The sequence below is a fragment of the Pyxicephalus adspersus genome, chromosome 12 (assembly GCF_032062135.1).
Source record: "Pyxicephalus adspersus chromosome 12, UCB_Pads_2.0, whole genome shotgun sequence".
Lineage (NCBI taxonomy): Eukaryota > Metazoa > Chordata > Amphibia > Anura > Pyxicephalidae > Pyxicephalus > Pyxicephalus adspersus.
This window is the reverse complement of record NC_092869.1, coordinates 49,417,719-49,439,603: the sequence shown is the minus strand read 5'-3', so window position 1 is coordinate 49,439,603 and position 21,885 is coordinate 49,417,719. Positions and strand designations below refer to the sequence as shown.

At 39.1% G+C, this 21,885-nt stretch overlaps 2 protein-coding genes across 5 annotated transcripts in view; one reads left to right on the top strand and one right to left on the bottom strand.

Annotated features, from left to right (window-relative positions):
- COQ6 (coenzyme Q6, monooxygenase) overlaps positions 1-6,305 on the top strand; it is a 9,129-nt gene extending 2,824 nt beyond the window's left edge. Inside the window, exons 7-12 of the mRNA XM_072428272.1 lie at positions 1,398-1,460; positions 1,661-1,768; positions 3,077-3,279; positions 3,358-3,473; positions 5,903-6,069; positions 6,156-6,305. Coding sequence (XP_072284373.1) covers positions 1,398-1,460; positions 1,661-1,768; positions 3,077-3,279; positions 3,358-3,473; positions 5,903-6,069; positions 6,156-6,185 — 687 coding nt within the window. The 3' untranslated portion in view covers positions 6,186-6,305. The remainder of the gene's footprint in view (positions 1-1,397; positions 1,461-1,660; positions 1,769-3,076; positions 3,280-3,357; positions 3,474-5,902; positions 6,070-6,155) is intronic.
- Positions 6,306-6,486: 181 nt separating this feature from the next.
- The window catches only part of ENTPD5 (ectonucleoside triphosphate diphosphohydrolase 5 (inactive)), a 38,450-nt gene continuing 23,051 nt past the window's right edge, over positions 6,487-21,885 (bottom strand). For 3 of the 4 annotated variants that reach the window (XM_072428275.1, XM_072428273.1, XM_072428274.1), the window contains exons 3-14: positions 17,246-17,325; positions 16,342-16,485; positions 16,000-16,075; positions 15,679-15,714; positions 14,154-14,236; positions 13,859-13,938; positions 13,710-13,771; positions 12,832-12,933; positions 11,937-12,077; positions 11,807-11,863; positions 6,989-7,104; positions 6,487-6,914 (exon numbers count right to left, since the gene is read on the bottom strand). In XM_072428275.1, the coding sequence (XP_072284376.1) occupies positions 6,828-6,914; positions 6,989-7,104; positions 11,807-11,863; positions 11,937-12,077; positions 12,832-12,933; positions 13,710-13,771; positions 13,859-13,938; positions 14,154-14,236; positions 15,679-15,714; positions 16,000-16,075; positions 16,342-16,485; positions 17,246-17,325 (1,064 nt within the window). In that variant the 3' untranslated portion in view covers positions 6,487-6,827. Of the gene's footprint in view, positions 6,915-6,988; positions 7,105-8,127; positions 11,134-11,806; positions 11,864-11,936; positions 12,078-12,831; positions 12,934-13,709; positions 13,772-13,858; positions 13,939-14,153; positions 14,237-15,678; positions 15,715-15,999; positions 16,076-16,341; positions 16,486-17,245; positions 17,326-21,885 lie in introns of those variants that run through there. The other variant, XM_072428276.1, reaches the window with a different exon arrangement.

Below are 21,885 nucleotides of genomic sequence, written 5' to 3'. Positions count from 1 at the left end.
GTGCCGGTGAAATATGGGGGGAGATTCATCTCTGGTGTGGTATCTCCTAATTTATGGTGATGGGCCCTCCCCATTTATGGGGGGGAGGGTAGAGGCTGCAGGTGAAATGGGTTCTCAAGCTGGTATGGGTAGTCGCGGCTGGGAACAAATAGCTAAGGATAGGGACGCAGTCCTTTTAAAGATGTGTGGTGTGGGCCGTGCCTTCGAGGGCCTGCAACCTGGAGAGAGTATGTTAGGAGGTACAGTCCTGTTGGGTTATCATGTGTAGGTTTACGGATGTTTTAATGATGTTGATAGTTGATTGATATCAATCGTTATATACAGAGTTAAAGTTAAGAAATGTATTTATATATATATGTGGAGTTATTTGGTATTGTATAAGTTATAATTTTAAAAGAAGGTTTTTTTGATAATTAAAGGTCACTCGGCCATTTTCCAAACGTGTGTGTGGTGCATTTATTGGGGGGGGAAGGAAGAATGGTCATGGAAAGGTGTGTGTTTGCCTGTAAAATTCCTAGGTACCTGGGTCATGGTAATTTGTGGGCAGTAGTCATAGGGGCAGTAACACTACTATAAATGGCCACTACTGTATCTCTGAAGCACCTCTGAAGGAAGAACATTTATGTGATAAAACAGAAAAAGTCAGACACATGAAGAGGTTCCATTTAACTCATAGTTAGATTGCATAGGGCTATGATTAAAGCCGCATACACACGTGCAATAATAGTCGTTGGAAAGGATCTTTCACAATACTTTCCAATGACTAGCACTGCACGATGCATGAACAAGCGCTGTACATACAGCACCGTTCTGCTCTATACAGAGGGGAGGGGGGGAGCGACGGAGCGGCACCCTGCTGCGCGCTCTCCCCCTTCCTTTGCATTGGGATTGTTAGTTGTCCATCGTCCGTGGATCCGTGGATGACTGATGCTGCACACACGCCAGATTCTCGCCTGATATCTGCCCTGAGCCGATTATCAGGCGAGAACCGTTGGAGTGTGTGTACGTAGCTTAGTTAGATCAGTGTACTCTCCTGGGGAAAGACCCCAGGCCATTCAGCGTTATTTCCATAATGGACAATGCAGGAGCTTAAGTAGCTGAGAGTGGGAAATACTTCTTCCAGATAGCATGGTTTTATAAGTCTAACTACAGTTACAGTATCTATTCTGATGAGATCTGATACAGTATCATTTTCACCAACAGCATTAGGAAAAACAAAAAATGACTGAAAAAACTTATCCACCAAAGTGGATGTAACACAAATCTTCCTTTAAGGAGTAAATCTGTTCATCTCGTTTAATCCATGTAAGATGACATCTGTATTTATCTCTCATTTTCCTTCAACATCCCACAGCTGATGTGTTCATGGCTGTATTTTGTGTGTCCATTTCTTGTAGCCTACCGACAACAATGTGGCTTGGCAAAGGTTCCTTCCCACTGGTCCCATTGCTCTTCTGCCTGTAAGTTGTATGTTTTACTCTGTCATTAATAATGGGGGCTTGTGAATTGGACAGGGTCCTTCCGCAAAATGCAATTTGCAGTCATATAGCTTAGTCTGTTGTCTATGTCTTCTGCTCTTGTCTAGCTCCCCTTGTGCTCCCTGTAGTTCACATGCCGTGCAAGTTTTTTGACCAACAACATTTTTGCTTCACCCTGACAGCTTTCAGACACTTGCAGTTCATTAGTCTGGTCCACATCTCCTGAACATGCTGCTGAACTTCTTGAGGTGGATGATGAAACCTTTGTTGATGCTGTCAATTCAGCTTTTGTAAGTATATTTCCCATTAATAAACTGAAGCGTGCAGAAATTGTTCAATTCATGTCTATTTTGATATCCATGAAACTCAGATGCCTGTATCAAGTCTTATGCAATATTTAAAGTATATATTACCTGCCCTAAAGTCACAAATGCTTCCTCATTTTAATCTATCTATGGCAGGGCAGTGTTCCCATTTTCTGGAGTTCTGTTGTCTTTTCACAATTCTTGATAAAGATGTTAGAAATAACATTGCAGTATGCATTAGACTTAGGAGAGCACTGTATTTTAGGATGAACATATTTTTTTGTGCTTAGTATAAAAAAAAAAGTAGAAAAGTAGCAGGTTTTTTTTAGCAAAAGATTTAAGTGTATCTTTCAAATAAATACAATGTGGGTGACACAAAATTCATTAAAGTGCTATAAAAAAGCAAACATGCTAAAAACACAAAATGAACCATGAAGGCATCCCTCAATATAATATTAATAGGGATATGCCTCGCTTACTAAACAAAAACAAAGTCGTCTGACTAAATGTTGCAGCAGAAGTACAAAAGGCTTGAAAATCTCAATCCCGACGCATTGCACCAGAAGGCTTTATCAGGGGATGTGCAAGGAGAGTCCGAGCATCTGTACAACAAAGTATAAACGGAGATGATCATAAATGTCATACATAATTGGACATAAAAGTAAAATATTAGTGGATGGTCAGACCAGAAATATATAATTACATGATAAACATTTGGGTGTCCCTGCACAATGTGTGAATCGATGTATATCATTAACTTATATTGTACAGTATATATGTAAATCTGGTCTCAGTATGTAGTATTCTGCATACAAACAAAATGTGCGAAACGTGTCGGGATTGAGATCTTTGAGCCTTTTGTACTTCTGTTGCAACATTGAGTCAGAGGACTTATTGTTTAGTAAGCGAGGCATATTCTTATTATTATAATATTGAGGGATGTCTTTATAGTTCTATTTTACCATGTTTGCTTTTCTTATACCACTTTAATGAATTTTGTGTCACCCACATTGTATTCATTTGAAAAATACAATTAAATCTTTTGCCAAAAAAACCCTTTTCTACTTTTTTCATACTTTGACTCATTACGGGGTTGGCTGCTATATCGTTCATATCATAGGTTGGGTCACCTACTCTATTTCTCGTATGTTTTTTTTGTGCTTAGTAAACAAATATATCAAAACAATTTAAATCATATTTTTACCAGACAAAAGGGGAACAAAAACAGTTTGTCATTAGGGGTTATATATAAACATTTATTATTTTTATTTTTCTCTCTTTGCTTTGTCACAGTGGAGCAGTGAGCACCACTCAGAATTCATCTCCTCTGCCAGTTCGGTTTTACGCTCAGTCTTATCCCTCCTGATGCCAAGCGGAACCTCTGCACGCCAGCTTCCTCCCAGTGTCTCTGGTGTGGGTAAAAAGAGTAGGGCTGCTTTTCCGCTGGGATTAGGTCATGCTACTGAATATGTGCGCCATCGGGTGGCTTTAATAGGGTGAGCAGACATCAGTAGATGATTTAACATCCCTGATTATTAGTACATAGAAGTAATAATATTGTATATTGTTTTTAGAGACGCTGCACACAGAGTACACCCGCTGGCTGGACAGGGAGTTAATTTGGGCTTAGCTGATGTGGCCAGTTTACTCAGTCATCTGAGCAGCGCTGCATTTGATGGACGAGATTTGGGTAAGCACAGTTCAGTTATGTCATTCACTTAAAGATTAGAACAGAGCTATATGGAATCATGTGTAAACGTATTGCTATAGTGTAAAGTAAAGCTTTCCCAAATGAAATATGGACCTGGCATTTCTGACCACCTTCCATAAACTGCACAACCGTTTTTCAGATAATGTGGCCTAAATACATTTTAAGCTAATGACCTAAAACAGTAATTTATACATTTTGTTAATATAACTTAAAATCTTATATTTGTAATATGGTATAACTATTTTTTGTGTTTCCTGGTGCTCTGCTCAGTAAGAACCAGTTGACGTATCAACATGTCTTTGAGTGTCCTGATGCATTATAGCCAACCCATACAGTGTCATTGTGCCCCTGCATAGGTGCCCTTACACCATGCAATGTCGGTGTAACCTTGTACTGTCACTGAGTGCCAACCCATTCAGTGCCATTGTGCTGCTTTATAGTTCACACCACCCTACTTAGTTTCCTAGTGTCACTGTGAAGTCATTGTAAAAGAAGCCATCATAAGGGCTGCATAAAAGTGGGGCCCAGTGGATCTGCATGCAGCCAAAACTTACTTTTGCACCAAATAGCAAAGATGTCAGCACTCAGGGTTCAATAGATATCCCTTTACTGTGGTTCCACAGTATGACATTGTTGCTATTTGAAATTGTAAGGTCTCATTATTGTTGTGTGCCACACACTTGTTCATTGCGTGGGGCGTTTGTGCAGGTTAGTATATATATAGCAAATCATCCCACATGCTTATACCCTACCATCAGTATTCCACAACATGGTTATTTCTAGGATTCTGTAGTGAAAACCTGAAATAGGCTGGGCCTAAAAGATGTTCCTCTAATTTTCAAGTTTTCTCCAAGCAAACACAGTGACAGATTTATTTCATCCAGAGCTGGTGTAGATTAGAGTTTTATTTTCACTGAATAAATTAAAATGATGCATCTTCACATAGAGACCAGAAAGTTAATAATGCCTCTTCAGGTAGTGGAAAAGATAGCCTTAGCTAAAACTGATCTCATAGTAGCTGACTTTGGGAAGGCTTAGGATCCTTTAACTGATTGCTGCTTGTACCCCCTACACTAGAGAATAAGAGCCTCTTCATGTGTACTTTATGTACCAAGAGATCCGGTTTTCATTTTGGATATATTGTGTCTCCCTTTTACTTAATATATGTGAGCCATAAATGTCAAAAGCTGCATAGTCCTCTACAGCAGTTCACCCTTCAGATTTCCAGCAACTCATGGAGGGTCTTGAGCTCTCAAGTCTACTTTTTAACTTTGTCAAGTATGTTAATAACCTTTGCAGCACCCAGGGTTAGGCTGCACACACACACGCAATAATTGACGTTGGAAAGGATCTTTCACGATCCTTTCCAACGACAAACTACTGCACTATGCATGAACGAGTGCTGTACATACAGCACGGTTCTGCTCCATGGAGAGGGGAGGGGGAGAACAACGAGCGGCACCCTGCTGCGCGCTCTCCCCCTTCACTTCCATTAAGATCGTTTGTCGTCCATCATCCGTGGATCCACCAGGACGGCCATTAGGACAACGGGCGCTGTACTCACGCCAGATTCTCATCCGATATCGGCCCTGAGCAAGTGTGTACATAGCCTTACTCTCAGGACCTGATCCCTCTTTAGACATGCTCATCTATACCACAAGTGGCAAAAACTCACTAATTTTTTTCACATCTTTCCATCCTTTGTCCCCAGATGGGGAAGCCATTGATTTGGGTGCCAGAAATGAATTATTAAGGCTGTATGTTCATTCTTTCTAATATGACCAGATTATTTGTGGTTATTTTATCTAACATGTCTAATTGGATAGTAGATATTCTTTTCCTAGAATGTGTTTCTCTACTTGATTTTTAATTTGCAAACCTATTGTCATAAAATATTGTGATAAGGTTAAAACCCCTTTTTTTTTTTGACAATCTTGGATACAGTTAGAAAAATTTCCTCTCACTTAGTTTTTAATGTAAGTGAGAAAAAATCTGCACCAGGAAAAAACAATAAAAAGCTAACTAAGGTTCTAGGGTTATCCCCTACCTAATGTAAAATTTGTATCTTTACTATTGTCTGAGAGTTTTCTTCCTGTCCCTGACTTGATAGTAAGTAAAAAAATCTCTGCAACAAAACCTCCGTCCGCATTAAAAATTTGGGAACTAAATTTCCACCTAATACATTTGTAATCGGGCCCGACTTTATTGCAAAAACGGCAGGTAATGTCCTTTCTGCAATGAGAAATCTTACCTGCCCAATCCCTGTCACTTCTGTCACAATTCACTGAGTTACGTCAGCCCAGATAATCAAAATGGCCAAAGAAAACAGGGAAGAGGATGGCTGTGAGTATTCACTGGGTTTAGTTCTGCTTTAAAACCTGACAGAAGTTTTATCCTTCCCTACTCAGGATCCACAAGACATCTCCTTGCATATGAGACAGAGCGACAGCGCCAGAACCTCCCTATAATGGCTGCTATTGACTTGCTGAAAAGATTATACAACACTAAGCAGCCTCCAATTGTTCTTTTGCGCACTCTTGGTCTCCAAGCTACGAATGCAATGACACCACTTAAGGTAGGCTGGCTTTCCTACTGTATGTGTTGTGAGTTCCTAGGTGTGGTGTTTGGGCTTCTCTAACTGTATTTCTGTGTCACTTCTAGGAACAGATCATGGCCTTCGCCAGTAAGTGATGATGCTGCTTCATTCAATGACAATCAATGTATGTTTGTTATTTTCCTGATTTTTTTTTTTTTTTGTTTGTTTTTCATTTTTTTTTTTTTTAATAAAGATATGTTTTCAGTGATTTGAAATTCTTTTGCTGTTAACTGTCTTCTGTAACATCAGGGAAAACAATTAAATAACTCCATTGTGATCCACCTCATTTTTTATACATCATTATCATGGCTTGTTCTTAGCACTGGAGGTGGAGGAAAGCTGCATCTTTATTTCATTCCATATGTATGGAATTATGGAATTCTTTGGAAGCATGGGTAAAATCAAACTTTTTTATATTTATTTTTTTTTGTTTTAATAATGTTTCCACTGACATGCATAGATATAAATTCCAATACAAATCAGTGACTTATAAAGTATTTAACACATAATATACTGAGATCATTACATTATTACATGAACTAAAAAAATATTAGCTTGTTACAGGCGGTCAATGAAAACTGCATAATATTCTATGTGATCAGGAGATGAATTTATATTTACTTTAGGCTCTCTGCTTTTTTCTGCATATAACATAAAATCTTAGGAAAACAATAATGAAATTCAAGGTGTACAACATGACTTGATATAAGGCACTGGATAGGATATGACTGCTGGAGCTACTCGACTAATGGAAGGGACTGCAACATATGGAAAGCGGCTCCCAGCGTCCAGCTCATCTCCACATTGCGTACTTTTTTGGTTAGCTTAAATGAAAAAGCAAACAACAATTAGCAGGGACAGAAAAACAACAAGGAGAGAAGGAGGAGAGCCAACATACCTGCAAGATGGTTCCATCCTCGAAACCAAAGCCTTCCTTGAGCAGAACAGTGATGTAGGTCAGGTCCATACACAGAAAGTGGCTGTGAGATGAGTCGCTGGTCATGTGATCACATACTACAGGAAGATGAAATCATTTTACACTTTACCATATGTTTTCTCCATGTCTTGTGGGAAAATACAACCTGTTATTTTGGCTTGACAATAAACTTTCTTTACTAGACAAGTTTTTAGATTTCTGTAATGAGTGGTTTATTTTAAATAGCTAGTTTTCAATCTTTCTAAAAAAAATTAGTATTGTATTCTTAGTACAAATACGGTTTTCTTTGGGTATACTAGGTCATACTGCTCAAATCATATATATTATATTGATACTTTATACATAGCCCTGGTAACATACACTGAGGCTCGCTCACACCATGTGCAAGGCGGTTAACTGTACTTCACGTTGTGTGCAAATCCAGGCAAATATTTTTCCACTCTTCCTTGCAAAAGCACTCTAAATCTGTCAAATTGTGAGGACATCTCTAGTGCGCAACTCTCTTTAGGTTACCCCACAGGTTTTCAATTAAATTTAGATTTTGTCTCTGGCAGGGCTATGCCAAAATTTTAATTTCCTCTGGTGAAACTGTTATTTTGTTGATTTGTATGTATGTTTAGGGTCATTGTTGTGTTGAAAGGTGAAATTCCTCTTCACCTTCATCTTTCTAGCAGGAGCCTGAAGGTTTTAGGCTTAAAGTGACTGGTATTTGGAACTGTACATAATTTCCCCCATCTTGAGTAAAGTCCCAGTTCCACCTGAATAAAACCAACCCCAAAGCATGGCACTGACACCACCACGCTTTACCATGGGGGGTGTTCTTTAGGTGATACAAAGTGTTATTTTGCTCCAAATTTACATTTTGGCATTGTGGATATAAAAGTTTATCCTCTGTTTCATCAGACCGTAACACATTTTCCTACATGGTTTTGGGAGATTAGATGTAATTCGTTGCAAATTTTAGCTGGACCTGGAAGTTTTTTTTGTAAGAAAAGGCTTCACATTTCAACCTTACCCCATAGTCCAGACATATGGAGAATACCAGAGATTGTTGTCACATGAACTACACAACCAGTATTTGCTAGAAATTCCTGCAGCTCTTTTGGTGTTACTGGAGGTCTCTGCAGCCTCCCTGACCCTAGTTTTTGTCCTATTTCATTGTTGTTATTATTGTTGGGAGACGTCGAGTCCTTTGCAATGTCACCATTGTCCAATGATTTCTCCCTTTTTTAATGACTGTCTTTACTGTGTTCCATGATATATCCAATGCTGTGAACATTTTTTGTACCCCTCTCCTGACTGATTTTTTCATTATATTTTTATTCCCTTGTCCTGACTGATGTCTTTCGACAATGAGATCCCTGTAATGCTTTGTAAGCCATGGAAATTTGCTGTCCCAGGCAACTGAGTAAATGTCAGGAAAATCTTACTAGGACAGCTGAACTTTATTTGGGGTTAATCAGAGTCTCTTTAATTGATGGCAGGTTGTACCCAAGCAGAGTGAATGATAGAATTAAATCAAAAGGTGTCTTTCCCCCACTCGCCTTGATTATGAAGGTTCTTCTACAAATTAGGAATGTGACAAGCAGAAACATTGTGTTTTTCCTGGATTAGCCAAGGAGGTTTTGGTATTGCTTGCTGTGCAAATGATGATAGTTGCCTGTATTTTCACCCCTAAAAGAGTAATCTACAGATCTACTGCAAGGTTGTTGAGAATAAAACAATCCACACAGCCTTAACTTGACTACATTCTTATTAAAAGTAACAGTCTTCTAGCCTCAGGTTTGTCTCCAGTAGTGCACGACACCTCACATAAAGCATAAACAAATACAATTTATTAACATATTTGGCAAAACTTCTTTTCAGTTTGCTGACTGTAAAGGTTTTTTTCCATCCTTCCACAAGTGATATGTTTAATTTTCTTCAATCAGCTTTACGGTAAAATTCCCTTAAAGTTCAGGTGTCAGTCCTTTTAGCTTACATCTTTATGTAGTGAAAATTGCATTTAGTTCTTAGTTCGGTAGACCAGTCATTTCACGTGTCTAATTGTTGCTTCATTCAAAAACTTACATGGAAAACCATTTATTTCTAACAGCCCAAATGATGTCAGAGAGAAGAGCATTGCTTGTTATAAAGACTTTTTGCACACTTCTTCCTGAAAAGGGAGTGCTTTGTTCCTCTCCAGAATTTCTGACTAAGCTCTACTCAGTAAACCATTTTAATTGGGAAGCAACATTACTGTCCATGGTTCCATCTTCTTTGGATGGACTTCAGGAAGATTCTTTGGACTTTAGCAGACTGAACGTGGTATGTTTTTCACATATCTGGAGAAAACTAAAACATTTCAGCTGGGGAATTTTGACTATCCAGAAGCTGGGGAACAGCATTTTCAAGAAGAATTATGTTGTCTGTTTCCTTTTTGGAAACCATCCAGTATGCCTAACTTCTGAAGGGCTTGTGTGGTGTAGTGGACATTAGGACACATTTCGTGAGAAAATGGCAGTCTCTGAGTCGACATTAGCTAAGGTGATATGCAAATCAGCTGTTTGGAGCCCTTTCAACACTTTCATCTATCACTACAAGCTTGATGTGCATACTTTAGTGACCCATTTTGCAACGTTTCCTTTTCTGGCTACTCCTCATAACAGCAAGATTCCGCCACTTTTTTTATCAAGTGCATGAGGGAGGAGGTTGCATTTAAAAATAGGGTGATCATAGGGTGTTAAGTGGGGCAGAACTGACCTATTAGTATGCTATCCTGAGGAGTAGCCAGGAAATAAAAATAACAGGTAAGTATGATAACAACCCGACACGTTGTGCCCAGATGGGCTTCCTCAGGGGATACAGGGACACTAGGACCAGTTAGAATCACATTTATAATGGGTATATAGATGTCAATATCATGTTGATACATATAATAATATAAGGATACAGCAACTCTTGCAGCAATCAGGACATTTAGAAAAACTATAGTTATGATAAAAACATAGACTTACTATAATATAATGTTGGAAATATGCCAGTACAATTATAATGGAATATCAATGATTGGTGTAGCAATCGCAAAAGCATTTTGGTGCTCTGAAAGAAAAAAAGATAATTTTATGTATAAAGAACATCAACCATAATAGGAAGAATGGTTTATGTTCTTTTTTACATAAAATTATATTTTTTACCTTCAGAGCGAAACACCTTGGGTTGAGACCCTGTTTCTTGATTCATGACCTTTATGCAAGTCTGTGATTTTCCTTATCACCAAATATAGTGTGGATAGAACACTTTATAATGCTATTCTGTTACATTGTTTTACTACTATTTTAAGATTTTTGTAAATTATATTGATTTTATACATAGTCTCCTTCTCCGTGCCTTAAAAAAAGCCTACCTTTTCTCCTTCTTTCTTTAAAGAAAATTCCAACTGTTGGACAAAAAGGTTTTGGCACTCAAACCAATTGATTGGGACAATACATTAACATTATAAAATTGATGTATGGCTAGCTACCGGTATATAAAAAATACTAATACTTTAGTCTGATGATTACATCTTCCAAAATCAGTCATTATTAGTACTCCAAAACTCAATTAATTAAAAGTGAATTATTAAGTATTTCCTTTTTTTTATGAAGATATGTAGAAAAGAGGTGGGGATTTGGTTGGCAGTAAGGTTAATTATGCATTTATATTCCTAAACATCATACATAATTACATCAAAATACATATATATATATCCTGAACTTTGTATATATATGTATTGTGATGTAATTATGTATGATGTATACGAATAAAAATACATAATTCCCCTACTGCCAACCAAATCCCCGCCTCTTATCTACTTATCTCCATATCTTAACCTATTACGGGGTGGCAAACAATCCACTAACCTTTCAAAACAATGTTTAGAGAGACAGAAACTATTGAATTTTTTTTATTTTTTTACTTGGCACAAAATATATATTTTTCTAGCTAGGAATAAATATTTATAATACTAAATATTCATATTTTACTGTCCGTTTCAACTGATATGTTCTCATCTACTGGTGTTTACAGTCTTCAAAAGATGAAGTGTACACATCGCTCCCTCTGCCTAATCATTCAAAGCTTTAACTCTGTTCCATGCAAAAAAAAAAAAAAAAACTACTGTTAAAAACATAACTATTCCACTTTGCTTCAAGCCAATTGTCTCATTTTCTATTGTTAACAGTATGAAGAGGAGGATGGTGAGGGATTGAAACTCCTGGTTTCTTTATTTTCAGGCTGAAGCCTTTTCCTGTCTTCTGAGTACTAGCAATACAGGCATCCCATTACGATGGCCATACACACTGCAGTCAGTCATGTTCACATGATTTTGCAGCCCATGGAAGGGAGAGAAGGGCTGTGACATTGGTTTACTTTGGGTGAAGAATAATGATTCCAGGTTTTCCAAACCTATATTATCCATCCTTTTAGTCAAGAGCGATTAGTTATAAGGTGTCTGTCTGGCTCCATAGACATAATACTGCAGTCTATTCATCACAGTAATAGGTAGGGGATCACATTTTAAAATGCATACAACCCATGGCCAAAAGTCCACCCAAACATGCACAGGGTAATAACAGCACAATCTGGGTGTGCATTTGTACTTCTACAACACAAGCACTAATTATGTTACTAGATAAAGTTTTCTGTATCCCATACAAGCTGAAGCTTGTTAACACTTAACACAACAAACAAATCACATTTGGGGAAATTAGAAAAAAAATGCTATGCTTTAGTAAATCTGTTCTACCCTCCCCATTTTACCTTCTTTTGCCTTTTGTGCAAAGTCACGGACTTCCAGTACACCCCCAGTCTCACCATCTAAAATCACAAAAATCCTGCATTAGAACAACAAATGTTTGTCAAGCTACATAGACAAACGTTTAATACTCACCAATCAGACTGCAGTCTACAGCTCGGTCATAGTAATAGGAGAAGGCATAGAATGGGCTTCTTCGGAACTCATCCACTTGGTGCAACTTTCCTTCTACAATGGGTCGAACCTCAGAGTAACACAAATTAAATCCAGCAAGACCTGAAAAAAAAAGGGCCAAAGACAGTTGAATAAAGGTCAAGTCTGCTCGCAATATCTAACAATATCCCAACATGGCCAACCTGAGGAGTAGGTTATAGGAGTATCCACTACTACCTATGTCCTCTAGAACCCCCTCCCAACATTGTATCGAAGACAAAGGATTTAGAGGACAAGCTAACCTAAAGTGACCTGTTCAGGTCTGAATTTTCTTAACAATCCAATGTACACTAACAGACACTTTTTGTTTTTAACTGCCAGATTTATGAAAGGGTAGTCATTGTGAAAGGATCCTTTTTCTTGCTTGATCAGACATTTTAATAGTGGCAATCACCTAATTGTGGCATTACAGTTAAAAAAGGATAACTTTTCAGCTAATCAGCAGTTTCATAAATAGGGTAATCAGAAAAAAATGGTGCTATATGTTTATAAATAATGCCTTTTTTTGGCAAACAGTCTGTCAATAAGGTCATAAGACTATGAAAACTGTACGTTAATCTTATGATTAGCTTGGGAATATAACCTGTACTGCAAAAAAACTATAGACAGCTTAACACCTATCTTCTCCCCTCCCAATCTGACTAACCCTCACTATCAAACTCTTCCCTCTCCATAACCTAAGTGTGCCGCTCACCATCACACTATCTTCTCTCACATAAAATCCTGAGTGCATCTTTCACCATTGCACTCTCTCCTCCCTCCCCCTAATCTAAGTGCAATCCTCCCCTTCAGACTTCTCTCTCTTTCAGAACCTTACCATCAGGATGTCCTCCATACTTGTAGGTTACACCAGCAAATACCCACGATCCATCCAGATTTGGAGCAAAACAGTGGCTGTGGAAAGTTTGTTTTTTTTGGGCTGATAAAGAGGTAAATTACTGTGTCACATATATAGTATAATATATATATTCTCAATATAATTTAACACAATCTGCCTTATAACTATGCCTTATACCTTATTATCTGGCTGTAATATTACCGATGGTGAAGTCTTATTATGGCTCACAAAGATATTGAATGTTTAAAGTTCCTTATGGTTACATGCTATAATTTTTTATCAGAACTAAACTACACATGTCCAAAGACTTTACAGGACAATGAACAAGCCCTCAATCTGAAACTTATTGAAATGCTAAAACTGACCAGAAAATCTTCCATATGTTTGAAAATCCACCCCATGCTATTGGGCAAATTACGAACATGTTTTCTTATACCAATGGTTTTTTTCTTCTGAATAGTCTTTCATAAAGCCACTATGGAGTATACAACTATGGAGTGTATTGATTCTAATAAGGAATGATGTAACTTCTAATATTTATTGGTTGGATCTTATTTAGGGGTATTCTGGCAAAGGAGATGAATACATTCACACTTACAACTTTACAGGTTAAACTTGTTTTATATATGGATTTATATAAATATATTTATTATTTTCAATCTATTTTAAGTCCATTAAATAAAATACATTTGAAAATTCTTTTAAATTTCAGGTTGTAACTCAACAAAACAAGACAAACACAGAGGGGGGTGTTTGCAAGGCACTGTACATGACAATACAAAGTGGCGTTATATGCACAAGTGCATTCATCCACTGAAAACAGACATTGTGGTGACAAAAAACATTTAAAGATTTACCCACAGACACGGAAGCTCCAAGAACTGCAAGACGAGCCGCCTTTAGGCCAAGACCTAGATAACTAGAACCACAACAATGGCATCAATTAACATATTTTTTATGAGAAAAGTGCAGTACAGTTAGTGGAGACAAGGCATAGAAGGCCCACCTTTGTGTGTATAGACGATATGTGTTATTAAACAGCTCAAAGGAAACCAAAGACTCCCACGGTGTCTCATCTAACGTAGCCTATAAAACAACAACAAAAAAAAGACCAGTCAACAATGGAAAGTGACATAAAGCATTCTATACAGAAAGTGAAAACAGCAAGCTATACTATAGGAAGTGACAGACAGCAGGCCATGGCCCCATTGAGGGACAAAAATCTGTCTATAGTATAAAGAGTTCCAATAAGCAATTAGTATAGTACATAGAGGGTCACAGTGCTGAAGTAAAATAGATACCTTATTAAGAGGAAGGAAGGTGATCTGTGTAGACCCTCCACCTAAATCCAAAGTACCCACACTACGATCTCCATGTAACCGACCTAAAGAGTAGCAGAGAATATGGCTAGTACACAACACATACTCTAAACACAAAGCCATACTGACCTCACTGTATCACTGACTTCACGATCCTTTCCAACGACTAAGGACTGCTCTATGGAGAGGAAAGGAGGAGAACGATAGAGCGCCACCATGCTGCCCGCTCTCCCCCTTCGTTACCATAATGATTGTTCATCGTCCATCGTCCGTGGATCCGCCAGGACAGATGTTTGGACGATGGACGACGTGCACTTTCCACACACCAGATTTTCATCCGATATCGGCCCTGAGCTGATTATCGGACAAGAAGCATTGGACGTGTATACGTAGCTTAATACCATCATGCCTACCCATCTTCTATTGTCTTTTAAAACCTTAACTACTTCCCTTTATTCGGGGCAGGGTCCTCCCCTCCTTCTGTGTCTTTGTCTGTATTTGTCTGTCATTTGCAACCCCTATTTAATATACAGCGCTGGCACTATATAAATCCTGTTTATTATTATTATTATTATTATTATTATTATTAATAATAATATTAATAATACATTACATAGGCATACTGGCAGGACTGTGCAACTCATCTACAGTACAAACAGTGACCACATTGTGCCTGAATGTATAATACATTTACACTACACAAACAGACATACTGACCCAATTATGTCACCCGCATACACTGACATAAAGAAGTGATTGTACCACCCACCATGTGACACAAAGACATACTGCCTGACTCTACCTACACTACACGCACACATAGACATTTGTTTTAGACAATTGTACAAGTCATCTACATTAAACACACAGATTTACTAATTGAAATGTATCACCCCCATACAATACACACACAGACATACTGACCCAGGAGTAGAACTCTTTTACACTACACACAGAGACATACTGACAACCCTCCTGAACTACACATACACAGGCATACAAATCAAATTGTACTCCCCACCTACACCACACACAGGCATTAAGACCTAACTGTACCACTTACTTATACAATAGTACACAGAAATACATACCTTTCTGTAAACCCACCTACACTAGACAGGCCTGACTGTACCACCCACCTAGACCACATACAGAAATAATGACCTGGCTGTACCACTCACCTTCACTAAACACACAGATTTACAGACCCAATTGTACAACCCACCACAACTACACAAATAATCATGCTGACCAGACTATGAAACTCACCTAAACTTTACACATTGACATCTGACCCTACTGTACCACCTACTTACACTACACACCACAAATAGACACAAGACAGAGCTGACCTGTAACCCCCCCCCCACACACACACACACACACCACCAACCTACACTACACACACACAAACTTACAGACTCAACTGTACCACTGGCCTACAGTACACTAAACACATTTACTGTACCACAAACCATACATATAAAAGTATTCTGCCTGGATTTACCTGTAAGAAAATTCACAGAGATCCAGGCTAATATTCCTAGGGAGAAAAGACATGAGAATACTGTAATAACTCTGGTAGCTTGTGTATAACCTTGTTGTGTACAATTGTATTCTAGAGAGAACAAATCAATGGTGCACAAAACACTAGAGGGGTCAATGATCAAATCTAGTGAAAAAAATAAATATTAGGATTTATAAATAATATGTATTGGTCAGGAAGTAGTTGTGACAGAACAATACTCTGCAGATCTCCATGGGTCAGTAATAACAATATAAAATGGGTTGGTAATGGTAATTGTATATGATATTTTTGTATTTCTACCTTCATCTGTTCCATCAAGGATGGTGACGCTATTTTCCGGTACTAGAAAAGGAGAAGCTTTGAAGACTTTTCTCACCTAAACAAGTTGGAATTGAAACATGTTCATGACCTATAGAAAACATCCCATCCACCCAAGCCATATCCCCAAGACCTAGGCCATGTACCCAAAGCTACACATTTAATCTATGTACCACACAAGATAAAAGCAATCCATGTTACAAACTCTGTATATGAAAGTCATGTATTCACACTATGTCCCCAGGCCATGCATCCTGCTCCCTAGTCATGTACAAAAATAACGTATACAGGCCGTCCATGCCCCTACCCATATATCAGCCTCACCTCAGAAAGCAGACCTTCAGCCTGATCTACGGGAAGCAGTCGGAAGCCTGCAGTAGCTTTTAGTATCAGAGCAGTTTTCTTCCAGTGGGAGGATGGAATAGCGTCCTGCGCTAGGTGCAATAATGAACGAACAGCATCTGCACACTGTAATCGACAATTTTCAAGTCAGTTCAGTTTTGCATCACACAAGACTGGCTTTACTTCTGCCCTCCCCCAATCTAAGCATCACTGTATAGGGCAGAGACCAGGGCACAGGTGAGGTACTTACAGATTATGGGTATACAACCTCTGTAGGGGTTTTATTGCCATCAACAAAATTGAACCAGAGGAATATTCTGCTTAAAAGGACACTTGTTGAGAAGACAACTAACAAGAAGGGCGTTTCTTTAACTTTGGAGAGATTTCGTGATTTCTTGCGAGGAAAGGATAGGACGTGAGAAGAAATCTTGTCAATGGTGTACACTATTTGAAAAACACGGGTTAAACTATTTGCCATTCCATCTGAAAAAAGAAAACTCAAAACCTTTCTTATACCTATCAGGCATTGCTGTTCTATGACCTCTCTATGACATGCAGTTCTTGATACCCAACACATAAAATGCCACGCGTTGTTCCATCATATATTTACATGATACACATTTCATTACACAATAATGCTTTTCTCTATTACACAAATAGCTTCTACACAAACTGTTCAATTACTTGCAATCAGTTAGACCTGTCCACCACACAGAACAATCAGATTGCAATTTGAGTGGACAGTTTTGCTAACTATTTATGTTTTAACTTATGCAAGGAATGTTTTTTACAGCCTTATGTACATTTTATAAACTAACTGTATGATGCATTCACTCACACAAAAAATGCCAGGGTTGTTAACCACAGACAACCAAGTTCGTCTTACCTTCTCTGGCTTATTGGCATAAGCAGAAAGACCAGGCTTTACTGACTCAAAGATTTCTCCATCCAGCTCCAAAGCAGAATCTGAATAATGGAAAGAAATGAAACTAAGAGCCCTGTATACCATATGTACTGCAAATCTACTTCTGAGATGCATTAAATGTATAACACTGCTCTGGATCTTTAATAGTGTGACACAGATATATGACTTCCATGAAGATGTAAATAGTAGGCTCAGTCATGGAAGCCCCAAATATGGTACAAGCAGGTAGACAGCCAGGGTGGGACACCTGTGTAAGTTTCTGACCTGCAAGGACGGGGCACATTTATGCCATATAAGCTGCCAGGTTAGTATATCAATAAGTTTGTAAACACCCAGTTGGGTAAGTGTATGAGCTGGCAAATTGTGTATTCAGAAAAAGGTAGAGTTAAAGTACAATCTCTTTCAATTCCAAAGTTTACAGTGGAATTGTCATTAAAATATAAAAATCCATCTTACCTTTAGTTCCCCAGAGCCCCCAATCCCTCCATACCTGACCTTGATTTGGTCTTGCTATGTCTTGGAATTCTCCTACATCCCAGCACCGACGAAGCTCTAGGTGCTGCTTTCTTATTCATTCTTCAGGCTACGTCACCTGATCACGCACTGAACAGCAGGGGGAACCATTGGGGGGGGGGCAAGTATTTATACAACCGCAGATGAACAAAACATGATATAATATACTGAGTCATTATTTATTAACAAAGTCAAAATGCAGAAGCAGTGTGTGAAAATTTATTACACCCTTACTACTTTTATAGAAATTTAGATGATAAGTAGCAGCCAGGTGCTGCTCATCAAATGCACTTTCTAAAGGAATCATCAGCAAGTGTGACCACCCTAAAAAAGCAGAACTTTTGGCAGTTTGGTTGTGTGAAACATTCAGGTGTGTGTTAACAAAATTTCATGAAGGGAAGACAACAGTGATGATCTTAAATAAACAATTGTTGATGCCCATCAATCTGGAAAGGGTGAGAAGGCCATTTCAAACACATCGAAGTCCATCATTCTATAGTGAGAAAGATTATTCACAAGTGGGATACATTCAAGACAGTTGTCAATCTTCCCATCAGTGGAAGTCCCAGCGAATCCACTGCACGGTCAGACTATGTAATGAGCAGAGGGACTGAAAAACCCCAAGAGCTCCATCTCAGACGCTACACACCTTAATTAGTATTGTAAATGTTAAAGCTCATGAGAATACAGTTAGAAAAAGTCTGAACATGTATGGCTTGTTTAGAAGGTTTGCCAGTAGAAAGTCTGCCAGTAGAAAGTCTCTTTTCTCTAAAACGAACATGGCAGCACGGATGCATCTGAACAAACCAAAAGACTTCTGCAATAATATCCTTTGGAAATACGAGAACTAAGTGGTACTAACTGTCAAGCACAATGGTTAACGGGTAACGATTTAGGCTTGTTCTGGAGCCACAGGACCTGGGCACCTTGCCACTGTTGAGTCCACCATGAATTTCTCTGATTTCTGTATTCTAGAGGCTGTATTCATAGGCTCTGGAGAAAACCTGGTTACTGCTTAGACTCTGCGCCTTGGCCCTTCTCAGGCCTCACACCACCTCCGTGCAAACCACCCCCTAGTGGTCCTGTCCCTCCATGTGTGACAGTTTGCACAAACTATGACTACATCTTCCCAGACCTCAGCAGGCTCCAACCAGTTACTCTCCCAGAGGCTTGACGCCCAGGAAGCTACCGAAATCCAGGTGCTTCGCCAGCTTCATGCACTTTCTGCTCGCCTGGATCAGCTGCTTGTTTCTCCCAGTGCATCGGCTGTACAACTAGCCCAGGCCCAACCTCCTGCCCTCACAGTGGCCTCTGCATTAAACTTGCCACCTCCACAGCGATTCTCTGGGGACCCCAAGACCTGCCATGGCTTCAATCAGTGCAGCATCCATTTTGAGTTTTAGCCACATAACTTCCCCACTGACCGGGCCAAAGTGGCATAATTCATCTCCTTGCAGTCTGGAGAAGCTCTGGCATGGGCATCCCCACTCTGGGAAAGAAAGGATCCAGTTACCAGCAATATTGAAGACTTCTTAAGCCTCTTCAGAAAGGTGTTTGATGAAAAACGCAACCTGCGTGCTCCTGCATCTTAGCCAAGGGTCGCTTACTGTGGGTCAGTATGCAATACAGTGGGGGGCGCATGCGCGGACCAGGCAGATGTTAGAGTCCTGAGCCAGCTCTGCTCTAAACCGGGACAAACAAGACTGTAGCGGGCACATCAGGCGGCGGTTCTGGCTCCGGGAGGCTTCCTGAGTGAGGAGCAGAGGCTTGCGGTAGGAGAACGCAGATGCCGACTTACAGTAAGAGTAGGCAGCAGCGTGTGATAACACAGGCAGCTTCAACATGCAGTAAAGCCAAGATGGCGGATTCCTCTCCTCACATGTGCTCTAGTGAACCAGAGATGTATACAGGAAGCCTGCCCTCAACACCAGCATCAGTTGAACAGTTCTCAGATTCAGTAATGTTACATACGGCATTTGAAAGGACTACTAAGAAATATACAGAGCATTTTACAAAGGAGCTAAGAGAGTTGGGCCAACGTACAGTACAACTAGAGGGGCGAGTATATGATGTTACCACTGTCCTAGAGGGGCATGAAGAGGATATTGAGTATTTGAAACAAGAGGTGCAGCTTTTACATCATAAGATGGAGGACTATGAGAATAGGGCCTGCCGCTCTAACCTCCGTATACGTGGCTTACCAGAAAGCATAATCGATCTCAATACAACAGTGACTGCCCTTTTTAGTGAAATATGTCCTGAGATAGCGGTGGAAAAGTTAGAATTGGATCGTGCACACCGCACATTAGTAAAACCAAAAGTTGATGGTCCACCAAGGATTAACGTGGTTAAATTGCATTACCCTTATGTTAAAGATGCGATAATGAAGGCAGCCAGAAAGAAGGAACCCCTCACTTTTCAAGGTCAATATTACCAACGATATTGCGAAGCAGAGAGATGAAACCATTTCTTCAGATTCTACAGAACCAGCAGATCTCTTATAGACGGGGCTTCCCCTTCAAATTGTTACTTACATATGGGGGTGAGTTACAAGCTATCTCTTCGCTAGAAATCAGTTGCAGGAAATGGGACTTTATGCCTGTGATCAATATGAGAAATCAGGCCATGTGGAAAATCCTAATCCTTCAATATCATGAATATCCAAAGTACACCAGCAAAAGAGGACTAAGGAGCGTAAGGCCACAGATTCACTTAAATGCCTGAGTAAAACGTAGAGGGGTGCTTATTGGCTTTAGGAAAACAGTGTCAATTTAATTGGACAGAAAGGTGGTGGATGAAGATGGTCGATACTTAATATTGGTTGGAACATTAAATGACACCAAAGTGACATTGGTGTCCTACTATGCTCCAAATGATAATAAATTGCATTTTTTTTTGAACAGCTGATGACTTTGTTGCGCAAAAATACGCAGGGCTATTTGATGATGTGTGGTGATACCAATGTTCCACTAATACCAAGTATGGACAAGAAAAAAACATGGATTCTGTTGTATCTGGAAATCTGAAATGCTGTCAGATGAGTGGAGGGAATTACGCCCTAAAGAAATGGAGTATACATATTTTTCTCATCCTCATCAATTATTTACCCGTATTGACCATATTTTAATACATCAAAAAGGATTGCCTTTGGTTTTATCTTGTGCTATTTTGGCAGTCTCATGGTCAGACCATGACGCAGTTTGGGCTATGATGTCTTCCCTTTTTCCTAAGCCTGATATGTTTAGATGTTAGATGACTCTTTGCTCAGTAACCCTTAAGTGGACTAAAAAGTACAAGGGATTTTGGTTGAGTACTTTTCATTAAACCAACAACCCATGATATCACCTGTTATGCTATTGGCAGCGCATAAGATGGTGGTAAGGGGACGGCTCATACAGATTAAAAAGAAAGGTAGGGCAAGGGTAATGGAGTTAGAATCCAAATATGAAGAGTTGCGTACACAGTACAAAGCTTCATTAAATAAGAGTATAAGATGACAAATGGAGGAGGCTCGTACACAATTGAATCTTTGTACAGCATCTATCGCTGAGAACACATTGAGATGGTCAAATAATAAATTTTATAGATACAGTAATAAAATGCATACATTATTGGCAAATAGGGAAAGACACCCAAATACCTATAGACTTAGGGTCAATGAGATTGGACCCACTAGTAATCCAATGTATATATTGCAGGAATTTTATAAACATCTGCAAAAACTGTACCAAACCCCACGTTCTTTTGATAAGAGAGCTTTGGAAACTATTTTTTAGTCTATAAACCTTCCAAAAAGTAATGCTAGTAGACTGGAAATTATGGAAGCCCCTATTACTTTGTTGGAAGTGACCAAAGCTATTGGGGATCCTAAACCCAATAAGAGACCAGGACCTGATGGGTTCACGGCAGTATATTAAAAAAAAATACCAGCAAATATTAGGACCTTACCTGGTGGAGACATTTAATGGGATTTTGAAGGGGGAAGCCCTTGATTCCAGCATGTTGAAAGTAGCCATCTGTATGTTACCAAACCCTTCTACTGATGCAATGAATTGGTCTAGTTATAGGCTGATTTCTCTTCTTAATCT